At 40.9% G+C, this 22,847-nt stretch overlaps 1 protein-coding gene across 1 annotated transcript in view; it reads left to right on the top strand.

Annotated features, from left to right (window-relative positions):
- Nucleotides 1–21,111, top strand: part of NLRP4 (NLR family pyrin domain containing 4) — a 29,968-nt gene extending 8,857 nt beyond the window's left edge. Inside the window, exons 3-9 of the mRNA XM_047094269.1 lie at nucleotides 599–760; nucleotides 2,359–2,526; nucleotides 7,964–8,131; nucleotides 11,131–11,301; nucleotides 16,754–16,924; nucleotides 17,812–17,982; nucleotides 21,018–21,111. Of these exons, the coding sequence (XP_046950225.1) occupies nucleotides 599–760; nucleotides 2,359–2,526; nucleotides 7,964–8,131; nucleotides 11,131–11,301; nucleotides 16,754–16,924; nucleotides 17,812–17,982; nucleotides 21,018–21,111 (1,105 nt within the window). The remainder of the gene's footprint in view (nucleotides 1–598; nucleotides 761–2,358; nucleotides 2,527–7,963; nucleotides 8,132–11,130; nucleotides 11,302–16,753; nucleotides 16,925–17,811; nucleotides 17,983–21,017) is intronic.
- The last annotated feature ends 1,736 nt before the right edge of the window (nucleotides 21,112–22,847 follow it).

The following is a 22,847-nucleotide window of genomic DNA, read 5'->3' as shown; positions in this document are numbered from 1 at the left end:
CTTATAAATTTTAACTAAGTGCTCCTGAAAATCATATGAGGTAGATTTGTATCATGTTACAGATGGGGAAACTGGAGCAAAAAGATCCTGTAGGCTGGCCAAGTTAGGAAGCTGTGAAGGCTAGGTTTGAGCCTAGGCTATATTACTCAAGACTCACTTACAGCTGGGATGTCCTGCCCCAGTCTTAAGTATAAAACTGCCCATATATAGGGCAAGGTTCCTCAACCTTGGCACTATTGATATTTTGGGAGGGATAATTCTGTGTTGGCAGGGGGTGAGGGGAAGCTTTCCTGTGCATTGTAGCATGTTTAGCAGCATCCCTGGTTTCTACCACTAGATGCCAGAAGTACCCCTCCCATAAGTTGTAGCAACAAAAAAATGTCTCCGGATATTGCCTAATGTTGCCTGGGCAGAGGGGACAACAGTCCCCTTGGTTGAGAATAATGAATATAAAACTTACCTGATGGATGTTATTCTGTCTAGTTAAAGGTTGGGCTATGTCAGAGTTTTTATGTCCAGGAAGATAATTTTTTCTTATGTTATGAATTGCTTGGGTTGACAATATCCTGGAAAACACATCCTTTCTCCTTTCTTACAGGTCAAGTTACAATATCCTCTGTTGGCATGATATCTGCTCTGTGCTCACTACAAATGAGCACCTCAGAGAACTCCAAATGAGTCATAGTATCCTCAGTGAGTCAACCTATGTAACTTTGTGTAATCAGCTGAGGCATCCCAGCTGTCACCTTCAAAAGCTTCAGTAAGTTGGGGATCCTCCTAGACTTGAGTCTCTGGTGTAGATAACAAATTGGTCCCACCTCACTTTTAGGTGAGGCCAACTGCATAATCAAAGAATTATAATCAGAGCAGATTTCCACATGCCTATTTCTCTTGCTGTGTCACCTTTTACTGTACTCATCACATTAAAATGTGTTTCTCAAGGTCACAAAGCTATGAAAGGGAAAATCTGGGTTCTGAACTTCAGAGCTGGTCAACTGCAGAGCCTCTTCTGGTGGCCACCACACTTGCTGCTTCTAAAAATGCTTAAGGAGCATTATTTCAACCAACATTTGGGATCCAGCTGGGTGTCAGACTTTTACTAAATCCCAAGGATAAAGTAGGGGTAAGAATTATGGTCTTGACCTCAAGGAACACTATGGTCAGGTGTGACTTGGCTTGTTTCCTCGCCATGAAATGTATAGACATTTCTGAGTGGGAGGTGCACATGAAAGGATGAGAGACAATCCAAGATTCTGGTTGTCTGGAAAGTCCTCCTAGTCTAGGAGTTTAGACTACCTTCTGAGAGGACATGGAACTTATGGATTCCAGAGAACAGGAAGGATATGCAAGAGTGGTATTGTCTGAGAATTGGTCCGGCACAGGTGTCTAGGTGTGCTCCCCTTGCCGTAGTATGATGTTGTCTTATCCATGTCTGTGGATCTCTGGCATCTAAATAGGAGTATGTGACTCTTTCTTGGCAATAAAATGTGAGCAGAAGTATGACTTTTATACAAACGCCTTTAAGAGACCAGAGTTTCTATATGTGCATTCCCCATTTGCTAGTGGAATGTTGAAGTCACAAGACAGAGGGAAATCAGCCGGGTCTGTACTTACACAGTAGAGTGTCAGGTCATTAAAATTGAACTTCATCAAAATGGAAACACCTGCTTCAGTAAGTCTGGAGTTGGGCATAAGACTGCATTTGTAACAAGTCCCCAGATGATGCTGAGATGTGGCTTGTCCAGGAACCATGCTTTGAGAAGGATGTAGAGCAGTGACTTTGTAATATTTTCTGCATGTTAAAACTATCCAAAGATGTTTTAAAAAGTTCCTCGTGCCCAAGTCAAGCCTCAAAACCAATTTATCAAAATATCTCCCATGGGATTTCAATGTACATCCAAGGTAGAAAACTATTGGCTTAAAAGAAACCCCTCCCCTCCAAACATCAGTAATACCTGCGTTGAAACATTACACGAGGGAAAAATAAACATTGTGCTAACCCATTTAAATTTGGGAGTTTTTAACATGGATGGTATTTCATCAGGGTGTCTCATTCTTGGTGGTGGAGCACTGTCCTGTACACCATAGGATGTTTAGTAGCATCCCTGACTTCTACTCACTAGCTGCTAGCAGCACACATTCACATACCCCAGCAAAACAGAGATGTCTCCAGACATTGGGCCATTTTGCCCTCACAGGGGCTGGTTGGCAGATTGAGAACCACTAAGCTACATGACTCAGTTGTGAAATTAGAGATCTGAGAGCTAATTAGAGGCCATAGTTCAAAGACAGGTGCTCAGGCTGTGTTCTCAGGTTTTGTTGGATGAAACGTCCCCAAAATTTTCTTTACTTTTGCAGGATGAATAATGTTACCTTCGCTGGTGACAGTTGGCTTTTCTTTGAGGTGCTCACTCATAGTCCAGATTTGAAATACCTGAACCTCAATGGTACAACACTCTCGCACAATGATGTGAAGTTGCTCTGTAATGCCCTGAACAATCCAATGTGCAATGTAGAAGAACTACTGTAAGTTTTTGTGCTCCCCAGGATCACTGATGTGATTCCAGAGGGGATTATATACTTTTTTTACCTGTCTACTTTCATCCCCTTTTCTATTATTCATGCACAAACATAATCGCCTGTGCATTTGAGGATAGAATATGGAGGTTAGAATATGGTACAACCACTTTGCAAAACATTTGCCTGTATTTGGCTTTCATAGGTTCTAGCATTCTGTATAACTAAAATCCCACTTCTAGGTGTACATTCAACAGAGTTGATGTATAAGTTTGCTGAAAAAGAGTTACTAAAAAACATACATGGCAAGTATCCATAATACCTGAAAAATGAAAATATCTACTAACAGTAAGTTAAATAAGAGAATTCTCATTCCCTGAGAATGAATCTACAACTATAAGCAACAGTTTGGATGAATCTCAAGCCAAACTTGAGAGTAGATTATATGATTTTATATAAAGTTAAAAGATGGGCAAGACATGGTATTAGAGGTTAGGATAGTGACAGGCGGTGATAGATATGCTGTTTCTTGACCTGGATACTAGTAACACAAGTGTGTTCAGTTCGTGACCATTCATTGGCCAACACTTAGCACTTATGTACTTTTCTGTGTGTATATGACACTTCAAGAATTGTTTTCAATCAAGTAATGATTCCAATACTTTTTTTTTCAATATATGAAGTTTATTGTCAAAATGGTTTCCATACAACACCCAGTGCTCATCCCAAAAGGTGCCCTCCTCAATACCCATCACCCACCCTCCCCTCCCTCCCACCCCCCATCAACCCTCAGTTTGTTCTCAGTTTTTAACAGTCTCTTATGCTTTGGCTCTCTTCCACTCTAACCTCTTTTTTTTTTTTTCCTTCCCCTCCCTCATGGATTTCTGTTAAGTTTCTCAGGATCCACATAAGAGTGAAAACATGTGGTATCTGTCTTTCTCTGTATGGCTTATTTCACTTAGCATCACACTCTCCAGTTCCATCCATGTTGCTACAAATAGTACCCACATTTTCAAATGCTTTCTCTAGTTGCCCATCAACCAAATACACAAAGACCCAAACCCATTTGTTAATAACATTTTTATCAAGACACAATCCACATAACCATAAAACTCACCCCTTCCATATTAAGAATATACCCCCCCCAATGTTCATAGCAGCACTGTCAACAATAGCCAAATTATGGAAAGAGCCTAAATGTCCATCAACTGATAAATGGATAAAGAAATTGTGGTATATATACACAAGGGAGTACTACGTGGCAATGAGAAAGAATGAAATATGGCCTTTTGTAGCAACGTGGATGGAACTGGAGAGTGTGATGCTAAGTGAAATAAGCCATACAGAGAAAGACAGATACCATATGGTTTCACTCTTATGTGGATCCTGAGAAACTTAACAGGGACCCATGGGGGAGGGGAAGGAAAAAAAAAAAAAAGAGGTTAGAGTGGGAGAGAGCCAAAGCATAAGAGACTGTTAAAAACTGAGAACAAACTGAGGGTTGATGGGGGGTGGGAGGGAGGGGAGGGTGGGTGATGGGTATTGAGAAGGGCACCTTTTGGGATGAGCACTGGGTGTTGTATGGAAACCAATTTGTCAATAAATTTCATATAAAAAAAAAAAGAATATACCAAGTGGTCTTAGTCTATACTGACAAGAGTATGCAACCATAACAACGATCTGATTTTAGAACCTTGAAAACAAACTCCATACCCTATTAGCACTCACTCCCCATTGCCTTGTTGCCCTGGCAACCACTAACTTTTCAGTCTCAATGAATTTGCCTATTCTGGACTTCTCATTTAAATTAAATCATACAATATGTGTTCTTCTGTGAGTGGCTTCCTTTACTTAGTAAAATGTTGTCAAGTTCATCTAAATCATGTTCTGTACCAGTATTTCTTTCCTTTTTATGGCTGAATGATATCCCATTGTGTGGATATACTACATTTTGTTTACCCGTCTGTTGATGTGTGTTTAGGTTATTGACACCTTTGGCTGTTGTGAATAGTGTTGCTATGAATATTAGTGTTTAAACACCTGTTTTCAATTTCTTGGGTATATAATTAGGAGTGGAAATGAGTCATAATTTCATGTTAACATTTTGGGGCAACCACCACAGTGTTTTCTACAGTGGCTGGACAATTTTACATTCCTACCAGCAATGTATGAGGGTTCTAATTTCTCCATATCCTTACCAATACTTACTTTCCATTATTTTTATTGTAGCCATCCAGCAGGTTTGATGTGGCATCTTATTCTGGTTTTGGTTTGAATTTTCTGAATGACTAATAATGTTAAATCTTTTCATGTGATTGTTGGCAATTGTATGTCTTGGGAGACATGTCTATTCAAGTACTTTGCACATTTTTAATTGGTTTGTTGGTCTTTTTATGTGATGAGTTGTAATACAAGTTATGTGCAAGATACATAATTCACAAATTTTTTCTCCCATTCTATGAATTGTCTTTTCAATTTTTTGTAATCAGTGTTATATTAGTTTCATATGTACAATATAATGATTCAACAATTCTATCCATTTCTCAGTGCTTAAGATAAATGTACTCTTAATTTCATTTATCTTTTCACTTGAATTTTAAAACTACGTTTATTTATTTTGAAAGAGAGAGCATGCCAGCACAAGCAAGGGAGGAGCAGAGAGAGAAGGGGAGAGAGAATCCCAAGAAGGCTCTGCACTGGCAGCTCAGAGCCCAATGAGGGGTTTGATCCCACCAACCATGAGATCATGACCTGAGCTGAGATCAAGAGTCAGATGCTTAACCAACTGAGCCACCCAGGCACCCCTCTTTTCACTTTTTTAATGGTGTCCTTTGAAACACAATTTTTAAAAATTTTTTAGTTTTTCTATGTCTTTGTATTTAATTGAAGTATATATAGTTCACATATTTAATTTCAGGTGAACAACATAATGATTCAACAATTACATACATTACAAAATGCTCACCATGACAAGTATAGTTACCCTCTGTCACACTACAAGGCTACAACAATATTATTGACTATATTCCCTATGCTGTACTTACATTTCCATGACTTTATTTTATAACTGGAAGTTTATACCTCTTAAGACCCTTTATTTTGTTCATCCCTCCATCCCCACTTCCCCTCTGGCAACCAGTCTGTTCTCTGTATTTAGGTCTGGTGTTGGTGGTGGTGGTGGTGTCTTTTTCTTTGTCCATTTGTTTCTTAAGTTCCACATATTAGTGAAATCATATGGTATTTGTCTTTCTCTGACTTATTTCACATAGTACTATACCCTCCAGGTCCGTCCATGTTGTTGCAAATGGCAAGATTTCTTTTTTATGGCCAAGTAATATTCCATTGTGTGTGTGTGTGTGTGTGTGTGTGTGTGTACCACTCTTGTTTATCCATTCATCTATGTATGGATAATTGGGTTGCTTCCATATCTTGGATGTTGTAAATAATGTTTTAGGGGTGCTGCATATCTTTTAAATTAGTGTTTTTGTTTCTAATTTGAATACCTAGTAGTGAAATTACTGGGTGGTATGGAAATTCTATTTTTAATATTTTGAGGAAACTCCAAACTGTTTTCCATAGTGGCTGCACCAGTTTACATTCCCACTAATAGTGGATAAATGTTCCCTTTTCTCCACAGCCTCACCAACACTTATTTTTTGTTGTTTTGATACTAGCCATTCTGACAGGTATGGGGTGGTATCTCATTGTGGTTTTGATTTGTATTTCTCTGATGATGAGTGATGTTGAGCATCTTTTCATGTGTCTATTGGCCATCTGGATGTCTTCTTTGGAGAAGTGTTTCTTTGGTGTTGAGTTGTGTGAGGTTTTTACAGACTTTGGATATTATATCTCATAAGGGGTTGTCATTTGCAAATATCTCCCATTCAGTAGGTCGCCTTGTCATTTTGTTGGTTTTCTTGCTATGCAAAAGCTTTTTGGTTTGATGTAGTCTCAATAGTTTAATTTTGCTTTTGTTTCTCTTGCCTGGGAAGACCTATCTAGAAAAATGTCATTAAGGCCAATGTCAAAGAGATTACTGCCTATGTTTTCTTCCAGGAGTTTTATGGTTTCACATCAGGCATTTAATTCATTTTGGTTTTGTGTATGGTATTAATGCTGGAAAAACTGGACAACTTTGTTTGTTGAAGAGACTGTATTATCCCCATTATGTATTCTTGCCTCCTCTGTCATAGACTAATTGACTAAGTGTTGGTTTACTTCTGGGCTTTTTATTCTGTTCCATTTTTTTATGTTGAAAGGTAGTTTTCTTCTGCCTCTTGTGCTTTTGGTGTCCTAAGAAACCATTGCCTAACCCAAGGCGGTGAAAATTTACTGCCATGTTTTCTTCTAAGAGTTTCAACTCTTATATTTAAGTCTATGATCCATTTTGAGTTATTGTTTGTAGGTAGTGTACAGTAAGTCAACCCCCCCTTTTTTTTTAATCCTTGAAAATAATACCCTAATGCTAGAAACAACTTTTTTTTTTTCAACGTTTTTATTTATTTATTTTTTTTGGGACAGAGAGAGACAGAGCATGAACGGGGGAGGGGCAGAGAGAGAGGGAGACACAGAATCGGAAACAGGCTCCAGGCTCTGAGCCATCAGCCCAGAGCCTGACGCGGGGCTCGAACTCACGGACCGCGAGATCGTGACCTGGCTGAAGTCGGACGCTCAACCGACTGCGCCACCCAGGCGCTCCAGAAACAACTTTTTTAAACCAAGCTTTGACACAGAATCATCTTAGAAAAATTTTAGGAGCCACAGACTTGGTAACTTGCCAATTACATTTTCATTTCTTAACAACTAATTGTTTACATCTTTATTCTATCACCTCTGGACCTAGTTTATACCTTTTCTGTGGCAGCCAGAGGGAGAGTGGCTGAGGTAATAGAAAACCATAATTACTGGCAGCCTCCACCTACTCAAGCTACCAATTGATGAGTGCTATAGAATTCTAGTTGAAGGCATCTTCAACAGAATGTCCTCTGAAGAGGTGTTGCTCGAGCAGAGACCTGAAAGATGAAGATCAAACTAAAGACCAGGCAAAGAGCATTCCAACAAGGTGCACAAGTGCAAAAACCCTAAGTGGGTCAGAAGATTTGGGGGGACATGTGGAGAGCAGCAAACATGAATGACTACCTTGAGTAGCTCCTAATGTGGGTAAGGCAACTGAAAATGGCCAACATGGCTGGACACAAGGATATAGGAATAGGATGGGGCCTCATAGATCATGTGATGTGTTTGTAGCAGTTCCCTAGGTCGTACATGGATAATAAGCCTGTGTCTCTAGTGACTCCTCAAGTCCTGAGAGTTACCAGGATCAAGAACGGGGTCCATGAGGTGCCAAAGCAGAGCAAGTATGTTCTTCCTGACTTGTACAGGATTAACAAGGGGAATGGATCAGAGAAAGAAACCAACAAAATGTGACCTCTTCTTTTTCCTACAGGCTGGCAAATTGTCACCTTTCAGCAGATGATTGTGAAGCCTTTACCTGCGTCCTAAACAGCAGCAAGAAGCTGAAGTTTCTTAATGTATCCTACAACTACCTGGACCAAGGGGTACCCCTGCTGTGTGAGGCCTTGCAGCGCCCTGACTGTGGTCTAGAGGGCTTGATGTAAGTGCACATTGGGAGGGTCCACTGTGGAGAACCATGGCAGTGGTTAGTTTGAACTTGGGCCAGTTGTCTAAAATCCTACCCAGTGATGGAGGCACCACTGCAGAGATTTGAAAGCCTAAGCTGAGGATTCAGGAGAACTTGAGCTCTACCCCTGGATTTACCACTTAACCCTTGTCATCTTGAGCCAAGTTACCTAACTTCTCTTGGGTTCAAATTGCTCCTCTGTAAACAGGAGGAGGGAAAAAATGCTGTCCTAGAAGTATTATGAAAGTTGAGGTTATGCAGAGCACATACAGAGCATACACAATATTAGACTGGGTGAAAGTAACTACAACACTCGGATACTTCCTTACTCCCTACTGTTTACCTGTTACTAGTATGTACAGTGAGCTCTCACCTATGGTCCTTGCTAAGGGCCACAGCGGAGCAAGATGACCTTGGGGGCATTGGCTTCATTGAATAAAGTTCCACATCTATTTCAGTTTATGATAATACTGGTAAGAAAGGGGAGGTGGGAAAATACATATGCATTTGGGTCTGTTTTTTTATATGCAAATATCCTTAGTGATATGATATAGACTGTGGGGAACAGAACTGGAAGGTGGGAGAGAAACGTTTCTCTGTTTACACTTCTGGGTTTGTAAAAATGTGACCTATGTGAGAATAAGAGTACTCTGAGAATAAATCAAGCCAGTTAGAGGCCATCACTTCTAGTCAAAATGGAAAAACAGGGACTGGATTTAATCTCCCCCTGAAAACAACCAAAAATAACCAAATAAGTGAAACAACATTTTCTAGACATCAGGCAATGAAGGACATGGATTCCTGAGAGACAGGAGACAAACAGGGGGAGTCTTACAATTGTCCCAGCTGACTATGCAGAAAGTTTCCAGGATACTGTTCAGGAAGAGAGAACTCACATGGAGCATGGCAGACTACAGGGTTTGGGGAGATGTTGGCTGAGAGTCTAGGAAGTTTGTGGGAGGTCACAGGACAGCACACCAAAGCATCTAGAAAATGTCAAAGTCCGAAAGACACCCCCTCAAGCATGCAGCAGTGTTCTGGCTCACATAAACATGAGAGAAAACTACCTTTCCCTTTCTCAGGGAAGGACCACCCTGAGAGGATGTGAGGGTGCTGGACCTGGTCCTCACACAGACTAGGGCATAGTTCTCATTCACAAGGCATCAGGTAGAGTGTTCAGAATAGTCTCCCCTTGGGAGGGGGATATGATTACCTGTAAACTAAACCCTAGTCTTGGTGAAAATGCTTAGAAAATTGTTCTCAGGTAGTTTCACAATTTCCCAGAACATAGCTAAAGAATCCAGACTGGAAAAAGTAAAGTAAAACTGTCTTTATTCTTAAGCAACATGAATGTTGGTGTAGAAAATCCAGGGGAATCTAGAAAGGAAGAATACACATTATATGATAAAACTCAAAAATGCAAACTAATCTATAGAGACACAAAGCAGATCAGTGACTGCCTAAGTGTGGGGCAGATGGGTCACGAGGAGGGACAGATGACAGAGGGGCATGAGGAAAGTTTTGGAGTTGATGGATATGTTCCATCATCCAATGGCAATGGGTGTACCTAAACTATACACCTTAAATATATAATACTGTAAAAATACACTAGGCTGTCTTTGAATTATGCCTCAATAAAAGAAATCAGGATAAAATGTAAATAGAAACATCTGGGAAGAAGACCACATGGAAATGATTGCTTATATTGAAATAAATATCTGGATATAAAAAACTTAGAAGTAGTTGATACAACATTAATATTGAGTGAGATCTTACAAACAAGCTACATATTTTTCCTGAATTTGTTGGATTTAAAATGAGTTGTTTTACTTATAGGGTTAAGTATCTAAAGTACAAGTATATTCAGCATCAGCATATTAACTTGTATTTTTTTTGATTCCTGGTAAATAAAGAACATGACAACTTCTCTAAGTAGAAAATTTTTAGTTGTCAATGTTTGCCAGGGTTGAAAATAAGACACTTAAACATAGCAAAATATTTAAATCCTATGAAATGTTAGAGTAATCTTCATTAAAGAATATTTTTACCATAGTAACTTAATATTGTACAGCCACTAAATTGTGAAAGTTTAAAACTAAAATTCACTTTTTAATTGAAAAAAATGATACTCATAAGTTGAAAACCTGGATTTTTTACATAAAATTTTGTTCATGTTTAAAGGTTAGCAACTAAAATTTAAATATAAAAGTGCCAGAAAATTTAAGTCTATTGGCTATGTGTGGTTCAGTCGACACGAGTTTGCAACCCCTGCTTTACTTTGCGGTACCTTACAATATTTCCCAAGTTAACATGCATCTTGTTGAAAGCCATGAACTTAGGATTTTAAAGAGTAACAGAATTGAAAAAGAAAGAGGATTTTATACATAAGGTAATTCAATGCACTTCCTCAGTCCATGAGAGAAGTGTCATAAGGTAAATGCCTTGTCCAAGGACAATATCAGATGTAGAGTTAAAACCAACATTTTCTACATTCTTCTCGAGTATTCATTGTGCCATAGTTTTCCCTCAGCATTACTTTATCAGTTTTATTTTCTTTTTTTTTTTTTTCCAACTTTTTAAATTTATTTTTGGGACAGAGAGAGACAGAGCACGAATGGGGGAGGGGCAGAGAGAGAGAGGGAGACACAGAACCGGAAACAGGCTCCAGGCTCTGAGCCATCAGCCCAGAGCCCGACGCGGGGCTCGAACTCACGGACCGCGAGATCGTGACCTGGCTGAAGTCGGACGCTTTAACCGACTGCGCCACCCAGGCGCCCCTCAGTTTTATTTTCTATTTCATGTATCATGTGAGGAAGAAAACTCAAAGTGAGGTATTTTCAGATAAGCCACAGGTTCATTGCTTCATTAAGGACTGTATATGGAAAATTACAGGACTCCTACTTTTAACATGGAGTTAAAGTTCTGTGAGGTGTCAGTCCTTCCCTCCTTTTCTCCCATGTTTGTCTCCACAGATTAGGTTACTGTTACCTCACTGAACACTCCTGGAAATACCTCTACAACGTTCTTCTGTATAACAAAAGCTTGACCCATCTAGACCTCAGCGCCAACGTCCTGAAATATGAAAACTTGAAACTTCTCTGTGAGGCCTTGAAGCAGCCAGGCTGCCACCTGTGGTCACTGTGGTAGGTGTTCTTGAGGAAGGCTTGGATTGCTCAGAATCTATCTGGAATTGAGGAGAGCCATAGGGTCTGTTCCTCAGAATGTAAAGTTTAGAAATGACCTGACTCAGACTCTTGTGGAAATGTTGAGGTGAGCAAACCTTACCTCCTCCTTGTGTCACAGATTTAGGGTGTTGTAGCTAGTCATTCAGCAGGGTAGACATATAGGCTGAAGGAAATAACCTAATTATGACTGGGGGCTGAGGGATGGTCTTGGGTTGGATGCTTGACATGAGTTGCACCAGATGAACAGGGGTCTTGGGGTGGAAATCTCAGGTAGGTAGATCTAACATGGCAATGGGAGGCCTGATAACAGGAGTGGGACACACATGGATAACACAAGGAACACCTGAGGAAGGAATCAGGGCAGTAAATTTAATAGTAAAGGAAATAATGAAAAGATTTAATTTGATGTTATAAAATGGAGAAATATTTGGGTAACCTTGTGGTGGTGGAGTTACCAAGAGGGACAGCATTACCTCATCAAGTGTCTCTTTCCCTGAGAAATCAAGAGATGTGGATTAGACACAATTCTTTTTACGTAATACATCAAGATATCTCAGTTCAGAATTTTGTATTCCTTGTTCAGTTGGTTAATGGGAGAAAGGAGTCCTGTAACACCCAATGCTTATCACATCACCTGCCTTCCTAAATACCCATAGCCCATGTAGCCCATCCCCTACCACCTCCCTCCATCAACCCTCAGTATGTTCTCTATTGTTAAGTCTCTTATGGTTTGTTCCCCTCTCTTCTCTTCTGCCTGCCTTCCATATGTTCATCTGTTTTCTTAAATTCCACATGTGAGTGAAATCACATGTTATTTGTCATTCTCTGCCTGCCTTATCTCACTTAGCATAATACCTTCTAACTCCATCCAAGTCATTGCAAATGACAAGATTTCATTCTTTTTGATGCCTAAGCAATATTCCTGTGTGTGTGTGTTTGTGTGTGTGTGTTCTTTATCCATTCATCACTTGATGGATACTTGGACTCTATCCACAGTTTGTTGACAATGCTGCCATAAACCTTAGGGTGCATATACCCCTTCAAACCAGACCTACATATAAAATAACTGCATTTACTATGTTTCAAGGAAAAGAAAAAGGGGGGAACCTGGGTGACTCAGTCCATTAAGCATCCGACTCTTGATTTCGGCTCAGGTCATGATCTCACAGTTTGTGAGAGCAAGCCTTGCATCATGCTATGTGCCAACAGCAAGGAGCCTGCTTGGGATTCTCTCTCTCCCTTGCCCCCACTCACATGGGCTCTCTCTCTCAAAATAAACAACTTTTTTAAAATTTGCAATATCTTAGAGGGGGGTAAGCCATAAACATCTAGAAATCGTAAATACCAAAAGCTTAAGACATTCAATAGGTTAGACATAATTGAAGAGAATCAGTAAAACAGAAGCCATGTCATAATTAAGATGGTGTGAAGAGGAGAAAAAGATGTAAATTAGGAGAGACTGGGGGCCTAGAAGAACAAGATGTTCTAGCCCAAGTAATGTGAATCCCAGACAGACAACCTATTTTATGAAGTAATGGCTCACAGTTTTCCCAATGGAAAAGAAATTGATGAAAGGTTCTGATCTACAGATCCAATCATCCACATCAGCCTCTAGTAGGATACATACTGGAGAATCTGCAGAACACTAAATATGCGGGTAGTGTCTTAAAACCTCAATGCTTGGGGCTGGGGGAAGCCATCATATCTAAATGAAGCACAAAGAGTAGATGAAGACTAACCATGGAAGAAGGCAGTGCAGGGGGATCTTTGCCATGCTGGGGAGAAATTGTCAACCTTACGTTTTATAACAAACAAAAATCATTAGGAAAGAGAACAAAAACCCAAGTGTCATTCAAGGCAATTGTAGAGAACATCCCTCAAAGAGAAGGTAAAATATTCCAGATAGAAAAAGTGGTGAATCTGTAGATCAATCCAAGCAAAATATGGACTAACAAAAGAGATACAATTGTTAAATCCTAAAGGAGAACAATTTAAATGTATAACAGCAGTAATATAAAATGTAAGTTGATGTCCTAAAGTCCACAAAGAGGGTAAAGGTGTTGATTAACTTAATATGTTGATGGGTTAAATGTGGACACAGAAATTTCTATAGAACATTAGAAAAAAAACAAAGTATTGCTGACGCCCAAATAAGCAGAGAAGATGGAATGATAAAAAATACCTAATCAAGAGACTAACATAAAATGTAAGACATAGATCTAAAATATAAGTAAATCTAAAACATTAAGTATTTTGGCCACAAGAAAGGTTGTCATACAGGATTTTTATTTTAAAAAGTTTTTTTTTAATGTCTATTTTTGAGAGAGAGAGTGACAGAGCACTAGTGGGAGAGGCACAGGGAGAGAGGGAGCCACAGAATCTGAAGCAGGCTCCAGGCTCTGAGCTGTCAGCACAGAGCCCATCCCAGGGCTCAAACTCACAAGAACTCACAAACTGTGGGATCATGACCTGAGCTGAAGTCAGACACTTAACCGACTGAGCCACCCAGGTACCCTTGTCATACTGGATTTAAAAAAAAAAATGATGTTTTTAAGTGACCTATTAAAATATAAGGAAGCTGTGATGGCACATTATACTGAAAATGCCACTAAATGTTCACTTTAAGATGATTTTCTATTATGGAAATTTCATCTCAAGTTTAATGAGAAAACTTTGGAAGATGGAAAAGACAAACAATATGCCATGAACATGTTGTAGCTGTATCCAACAGATAAAACAGAATTTGAAAAATAATGCATCAATCCATTATTTGCATCCTGCTGTTTTTTTTAAACTAATGTCCTATTCCATTGAACTCAAATTCTTAGGAGGTGAATGTAATTACTTCACATTCATCATCCATAAAACAAAGAAGAGATCAGAGTAGAAATTAGGATACACCCTGAATAAGAAACACATCCCTGGTGGCTACCATATTGAACAGCACTGCTCTGTATCAAGAATGGGAAAAGACATTACTACAGATGATACAGATATCAGATTATTATGAGCAACTGTATACAACAAACTTGAAAATTTAGATTTTTTCAAAAATCAGTAAAAATACTAAGGATGACCAAACTTAGAAAAATGAAAAAATTTTAATGTTATTTTGAGAGAGAAAGTGCATGCATGAAAGTGAGGGAGGGCAGAGAGTGAGCAAGGAAGAGAGAGAGAATCCCAAGCAGGCACTGTGCCATTAATGCAGAGCCCTAAGCAGGGCTCAATCTCAATGAACTGTGAGATCTTGACCTGAGCTGAAATCAACAGTCTAATGCTTAACCAACTAAGCCACTCAGGCTCCCCAAAAAATGAATAGTTTTAAACCACTGAAGAAATTAAATCAGGCTTGAAAGTTTTCATCAATAGCTGCTGCCAGATATTCAAGGGAGAAATAATTCCAGTCTTTACACAAATTCTTTAAAGACTGGAAAAAGAAGAAATACTTCCTACTATTTTTTCAAGGCCAGAATAACGTCAAACTCATAAGAAAGAAAGTATACACCAATGTCATTCATGAAATGCAAAAGCACTAAAAGGTATGTGAGCAAACAGATTCCATAAATGTATTAAAAGAATAAATATAGGGGCGCCTGGGTGGCTCAGTCCGTTGAGCGTCCGACTTCAGCTCAGGTCATGATCTCGCGGTTCATGGGTTCGAGCCCCATGTTGGGCTCTGTGCTGACAGCTCAGAGCCTGGAGCCTGCTTCGGATTCTGTGTCCCCCTCTCTCTGCTCCTCCCCTGCTCACATGCTCTCTCTCAAAAAAAATTTTTTTTAATTAAAAAAATAAAAGAATATAAGGACTAAGTTTGGGTTTATCCAGAGAAGGTAGTTAAACATTAAAAAGATCAGTGTAACTTACCATACTAACTGATTAAAAATAAAATAACTATCCTCTAAACTACAGAAAAAGCTTTTAGTTAAAACAATATCCACTTATTATAACTCTTGGAAAATTAATAATTGGGGCTTTCCTTGAATTGATAAAACATTCAAGAAATCTGAAGCAAACATCCGCTTAGCAATGAAGACACAAAATCTTTCTCTTTAATATCAAGAAAAAGGTAAGAAGGCTGGCTATAATCACTTCTAATCTACATTGTCCTATAAATGTCAGCAAAAGCAATAAGGTAAAAAATATAAAACTGTAAATCCTTAAAAATGTTAGAAGGGAAAAGACACCTGATTCCTTTTTCTTTAATGTTTATTTTTGAATGAGAGAGACAGAGTGCAAGTGGGGGAGGGGCCGAGAGAGGGGAACACAGAATCTGAAGCAGGCTCCAGGCTCTGAGCTGTCAGCACAGAGCCCGAGGTGGGGTTCAAACCCACAAACTGCAAGATTGTGACCTAAGCTGAAGTTGGACATTTAACCAACTGAGCTACCCAGGTGCCCCCAAGCCCCTAATTCTATGCAGACAGAATATTATAGATCTTTTAAAAATCTGTAACTAAATAATCAGAATTGAGTCTAACAAGCTTCTTTTAAATAATCTACCAAAAAAAGATTTCTTATAGGCCAACAAGAAGCAATACACCAATGGAATTAAATAGAAGTACCATTTACAGTAGCATCAAAAAGGAATCATCTGGGAATTAAGCCAATATAGTATGTGTGAAACCTTTGCAGTGAATATCATGAAACGCTAGTGTAATTCAGGAAATGTGAGATAGAGTCCATGTTCAAGGATTGAAATTCTATCCAAAGTCAATTCTACACAGAATGATTTTTAGTTTTAATGAAATCCCAAAGTGCAATACTGGTGGTGGTGGTGGTGGTGGTGGTGGTGAACTTGAAAAGCCGATTTCCAAATGTATGTGGAATTTGCAAGGGGCCAAAGATACCTCAGAAACACCTAATGAATAAGAAGTGGGAAGGTCTTGCTCTAAAGATAAGGTGTTATAGGGGCGCCTGGGTGGTTCAGTTGGTTAAGTGTCCAACTTCCACTCAGGTCATGATCTCACAGCTCGTGAGTTTGAGCCCCACATCAGGCTCTGTGCTCACAGCTCAGAGCCTGGAGCCTGCTTCGGATTCTGTGTCGCCTTCTCTCTCTGCCCCTGCCCCGCTTGTGCTTTGTGTGTGTGTCTCTCTCAAAAATAAACATTAAACCTTTAAAAAGATAACTTGTTATAAGGTCTCAGAAATTAAAAGCCTAGCAGAATCCAGAGGTATGAACAACCAGCATAGGGAGCCCCAAAAGACCCATCCACGTGTGTTCAGATATTGCCTGAGGACAAGTACATCATGGGGGCAGTGGGGGGAGGGACAGGGAGTGGACACCGCCTTAGCAGGGCTGCTGCATTATGCCCTTTGTGCATGGATGAACATGTAATGCTTTGGTATCTTTTTTCTGATCTCAAGTGTGGATGCAGTAACCCTTAAGAGTGACATCAGTACTGTTCTCTTGCAGTTTGGTGAAATGTTCCATCACCGCTGATGGCTGTCGAGACCTCGCCTCAGTCCTCACTGGCAATCAGAACTTGAGAAGTCTACAAATCAGCTACAATGACATAGAAGATGCTGGTGTGAAGCTGCTGTGTCAAGGTCTAGCACATCCCAGCTGTCACTTAGAGATTCTTGGGTGGGTGACCCCAATGTCAAGGCTGGGTCTCGGTGGGTGGAAGGTGGAGGAAAGTGGAAACCAGACTGGGACACGGAGTCATGAGCTGTCCTGGAGTAATGACTCCTAACTTAGAGACATAAAGTAAGGAGCACTGGCGATGGCTCAGGGGTCCAAGGTTCCCTGGGGACTGGCTCGTGTAGGTGGTCCTCTTAATCATTTTGACAGTGTGCTGGGGCTGCCATAACACAGCCCCATGGACTGGGCCACTTCACAGAGATGTGTCACCTCATGGATCTGGAGACCAGAAGTCCAGGATCCAGGATTGGGCAGGGCTGGTTTCTCCAAAGGTCTTTCTCCCTGGCTTGTAGACAGCTGTCTTCTCCCTGTGTGTGGTCTTAATTTTGTCATCTTATAAGGACACTAGGCATAGTGGATTAGGAGTAATTAATAACTTGATTTTGACCTCTTGGCCTCTGTGGAGACTCTGTCTCCAACTGTAGCCACATTTGGGGGTTCTGAGGGTTGGGACTTCAACATGAGTTTTTGGAGGGACACAATCAGCATCTCGGGTTCTAGACAGCAAGAAATGCACAACGTGGTGGCTCAGAACTCCCATAACCTTGCTTCCATTGGGTCCTACAAGCCAAGACTATGCAGGAGGCCAGCTTCTTTCAGGGGTAGGGAAACAGGTCCCTCCATGACTGGAAGGAGCCGCCAAGACACAAGCCCTGTACAGGCATGGGATCAAAGAGGAACACACAGTGTGGCCCTCTATGATCTCCCCCCAGTCAGGGACCAGATGTCACACACTGTACTCAGAGGCTAGGGGTGACCTTGGCTAAATGTGACACCCTCATCCCACTCACTTGGATGAACCACCTCTCACCCTGTATGCTTGGTTGCAGGCTGGCTACATGCAAGTTAACAAGTGCCTGCTGTGAGGACCTCTCTAGTGCCCTCACCAGCAGTAAAACCCTGCAGAGTCTGAACCTGCAAGGAAACGCCCTGGACCACACTGGAGTGGCGGTGCTATGTGAAGCCCTGAGACACCCAGCGTGCACCCTGCAGATTCTAGGGTGAGCTGGGGTTTGCTCTCCTGGTGAGGACACGCCCAGGTGAGGGAGGATTCACTGGAACCCGAGGTGTGGTGCTGCCACAGTCAAAATGCAAATGGTGCTCCTTGCCTTGGGATTGTGGGAGTGAAAGATACATCAACTCAGCACAGTACCTGGTGGGTGGTGATACCCTATGAACAGGGCACTTGCTACTGTTCCAGTACAATTATAAAGTATAGCTTGCTATATTAAAGCTTATCTACCAGGCGCCTGAGTGTCTCAGTCAGTTGAGCATCCAACTTTGGCTCAGGTCATGATTTCGCAGTTCATTGGTTCGAGCCCCACATCAGGCTCTCTGCTGACAGCTCAGAGCCTGGAGCCTGCTTTGGATTCTGTGTCTCCCTCTCTTTCTGCCCCTCCGCTGCTCACACACACTCTCTCAAAAATAAACATTAAAAAAAAATTAAAGCTTATATAAAAATTTTACATTTATAATTATTGATATATCAGACTTACATTTATACTAATATAGACCCTAGGGTCTACATAAGTTATAAATGTATATTTAAGTCATTAAATTATAACTAAAATCTAATGTAAAATACATATAATTTGTATATTTATGTAGACATAAACATATTTATAGCTATAAAATTAAAGTATAAAGTAGACTTCTACATGTTATATGTTATAGACTTACATTAAAATTTAAGTAGGTATTTATTATTTCATATATTAGATTTCATAGTTATAATTTATATGTATAATTATACATGTATGTAATTATGTATTTTCATTTTTTAATGTATATTTGTTTTTGAGAGAGCGAAAAACAGTGTGAGCAGGGGAGGGGCAAAGAGAGAGGGAGACTTCAGGCTCTGAACTGTCACCACAGAGGCTGACATGGGGCTCAAACCCACAAACCATGAGATCATGACCTGAGCTAAAGTCGGACGCTTCACTGACTGAGACACCCGGGCACCCACACATTTATAATTATAGATTTAAATATTTAAATTATACACATGTAATATATATTATTCATATAATTATATAATTATATTTATAAAACTATAATTATACATATAATACAAAATGTATGTATTAGGTCATTTTATCAAAGATTGTTCTATTAGGTTACAATATAATGAACCTTAAGCATCGCTTTCTCATTTATTTCTCCTACTCTCTTCAAACGTATCTGAAATCCAGGGCAGTCATAGGTATTTACATGGCCACTCATTTCTAGAAAGGACTAGGAGATGTTGGGTTAAAACTGGTATAACTCCAACACTAAGACCATTACTGTCTTTTCCAACTTGTGAAGCTATGAGTCCATTTCATCAAAGTCCATTCTTGTAGACCTACGTCTAGAAACTTCAGGTGCCTGCCATCTAGAAAGTTCATCCTCATCTTACCTTTTGTGAGAGGTTCCCAAGGTGGTGCTTGAGGCAGTGGGAAGACTTGGATTTTCCATAGTTTTTCCAAATCATGTTATGCCAGCTTTTCCATGCTGAGTCTTGTAGCCCCAGGCAAGGCATTTCTCCTGATTGTCTGTTCTCTGCCAAACGAGGGAAATGATTTGACACAGGTACTGTGAAAATACAGATGTAATAAAAACGCTGGAAACACGTAAGTGAGTTTCCACATCCCGTGCACCCTCCCCAACCGTGGACAGTCCCACAGATCTGTGTGTCGAGACGAACAGATGCCTGAAAGAATGCCCTTCACTCCAACAGGGAGGTGAAGGTGCTCCGGACGGTTGCCAACAGATACCAGCAGACACCAGAGATATTTGTACCCACAGAAGAACACACACACACACACAGTCATCCTTAACCCTCCCATTTAGTTCAGAGCCACAATGGACTGCCTCGTGTTAAGTGCAGGGGCTCCAGGGCCACGATACTGGCATCTGTATCCTGACTCTACCACTCGATGGCTGTGTGACCTTGAGCCAATTTGCTTTGCCTGCTTGTCTTCATCACAAATCGGGTCAATAATGCTATCTCCCACGGTTGAGAAATTTTATTTTTTTTTAATTTTTTTTAACGTTTATTTTTGAGACAGAGAGAGACAGAGCATGAACGGGGGAGGGTCAGAGAGAGGGAGACACAGAATCCGAAACAGGCTCCAGGCTCCCAGCTGTCAGCACAAAGCCTGACGCTGGGCTCGAACTCACGGACTGCGAGATCATGACCTGAGCCGAAGTCGGCCGCTCAACCGACTGAGCCACCCAGGTGCCCCTGAGAAATTCTAATGAAAGCTGCTCCTAAAGCCCTCAGCAGAAGGCTAGGACCAGGCACTCAGATAACGGAAGCTATTACTGTTTTATCTTTTTAACAATAAAAGTAGTTGGTCTTGCTCCTTAGCTTCCTGAATTCCCATCTTCAAACCCCAATGTTCAGGTGGAGTCAGGACTTTCTATCAGATAGGACATCTGTTCTGTCCAGGGATGTGCTGGAGACCGCTGCCACCAGATGGTGATAACCCTGTGTGGACAGTTCTTCCTACTCTTGTGTTTAGCGACATCAAGTTGGCAGCTTTAAATTGGCCATGATAGGAGAACCTGGGTGGCTCAGTTGGTTAGGCGTCTGACTTCGGCTCAGGTCGTGATCTCACGGTTCATGAGTTCGAGCCCCGCATTGGGTTCTGTGCTGATGGCTCAGAGCCTGCAGCCTGCTTCAGATTCTGTGTTTCCCTCTCTCTGCTCCTCCCCCACTCACCCTCTGTCTCTCAAAAATAAATATTAAAAAATTGGAAAAAAAATGGTATTGGCCATGGTAGGAGAATTTACACCTCAGAAACGTGCAGTGCCATAAATCAGGGCTTTTCTCCCCCCCCAACCCCTCCAGGCCCCCACCCCTGCCAAGAGCCAGGTGTTAAACATTTTTCAGTGCACCACTGCCTGACAGGTATGTCTGTCCCATGGGGATGGGGAGGGAGGCATCACCAGGTTCTCCTAGGCTTGACCAGGGAAGAAATGCTAGAGAAGAGCTGCAGAGAAGAAACAAAAGAGGTAGCAATTCAACAGAGCCCTTTTTATATCTTACCAGGCTGCAAAAAACTGAATTTGATGAGGAAACCCAGAGACTTCTGACAGTTGCAGAAGAAGAAAATCCCTCCTTGACAGTTATAGGTGACTGGTGACTCCTCCTGACCCAAGTGACCTGCAAAGAAAAGTTATTGGAGCCCTTACTCATGCCTACTCTGTCCCCAGGAATTACAGTTCCAGACACAGATGTAAACCCTGATCTTTCTGCATGGCCTCCCCCTCCCCCCACTTTGGATACTTCATATACTGTGTGTGTATATGGTTTTTATTTGCTTTGTGGCCTTGGGCAAGCCCTGAAAGGCTGCCAAGGTCAAGTTCTTATCCTGTCTCATAAGGACATTTTAGACACTCAATAAAATCTTAGATCTTAAAACAGTTTGTCAAATCTCCAAAAAGATTGTGTTCCTAGTGCATGCCCAGAGCAAGCATGTGGGTTGTAGAAATTGTGGTCTTTTCCCTACACGGCTTGGACAGGTGCTGCCCATACTGTGAGCATTGGACCTGAGGTAGAACCTGGTCCCCCTTTTCTGCTTGTGCTGCTGGTGTCCCAACTCAGGCTCTTTCTCTTCTCTTGCCTCATGATGGGATTTGAAAAGTACTATTTTATTAAATGTTTCAGGGAGAGAGCATGCACTCAGGAACGAGCAGGGGAGGGGCAGAAAGAGGGGGAAAGAGAGAATCTCAAGCAGGCTCTGTGCTGTCAACACAGAGCCTGATGTGGAGCTCGAACCCATGAACCAGGAGATCATGACCTGAGCTGAAATGAAGAGTTGGATGTTTAACAGACTGTATGCCCCAGGCACCCAGAAAAGTGCTATACGTCATCCATAGCCTTCCACCTCCATGTACAGCTAAAAGTGAAGATCCTTTTGACCACCAACCTGTCTCATACCCTTCTTCCGACACCCCACAGACAATCTGGCAGGAAACTAAGTACCATACCCTTTCTATACTTCCATATATGCAAATGCATCCATTAACAAAATAGCCTTGATTTTTTAAATTACATGAAGATCCCACGCCAAATGCATTGTTTTTCATTGTTAGGCTATCCATATTGATAGGTGTGTGTAAACTAACGTGGATAGACTGAAAACAGATCACGCGTGATATATACGTATACACAGAAATGTGTGTATAGTTCAACACGGATAGATTAACACCGTATAAACACAATGGAGTGCATATATACAATGCCGTCTGTGTCAGGTTAAAAAAGGCGTATGCATGTATACGTATGTACACACATGTCAAAAGGTTGAGATAGAGGTTTGTAAACCATAGGTCTCTATACATCTAAAAGTGGTTTCTTTAGCGGGATAGAATTGCCTTGTATATATGTACATCATTTGAATGATCTATTGATAGAAACCACCTAAAATCCTAATATTTGACATCATGTGTATCACTACAACCTACAACCTTATAAATCTCTCGTACAGGAATATTTAAGGCAGCCACCCAGAGATGTACATGTAGTGCATATGGTTATAAGACACCAATAGAAGGATGATAATTATAACAAGGGAGGTGGGTAGATTGTGCATGAAGAAATGAGCTCAATCCCAGCACAGTAAGGCATTTTACACAGTAATGTGTGAAACCAATATAACAAATATAAGCAACATAAGCTACTGGTCTCATGGGATGTGTAGGGGTTCACGGAGGAATAAGCCACCAGATGAGCTAAGCATGTATCTGTCTTCACCAGTAGATTCTCCAATGGGTATTTCTCCATTGATGGGAAGGTTCTGCTGATTCCAAGAATGCTGGCTTTAAACACCCAGCTTCGGTGGTCAGATGCTGAATCTGTCACTGTGTCAATCAAGTA

The sequence above is a fragment of the Lynx rufus genome, unplaced genomic scaffold (assembly GCF_022079265.1).
Source record: "Lynx rufus isolate CCGP_SWC_20201006 ecotype Redwood Valley unplaced genomic scaffold, mLynRuf1.p SCAF_39, whole genome shotgun sequence".
Taxonomy (NCBI): domain Eukaryota; kingdom Metazoa; phylum Chordata; class Mammalia; order Carnivora; family Felidae; genus Lynx; species Lynx rufus.
Note: the sequence above shows the minus strand (reverse complement) of the source record. Positions and strands in the feature narration are given on the sequence as shown.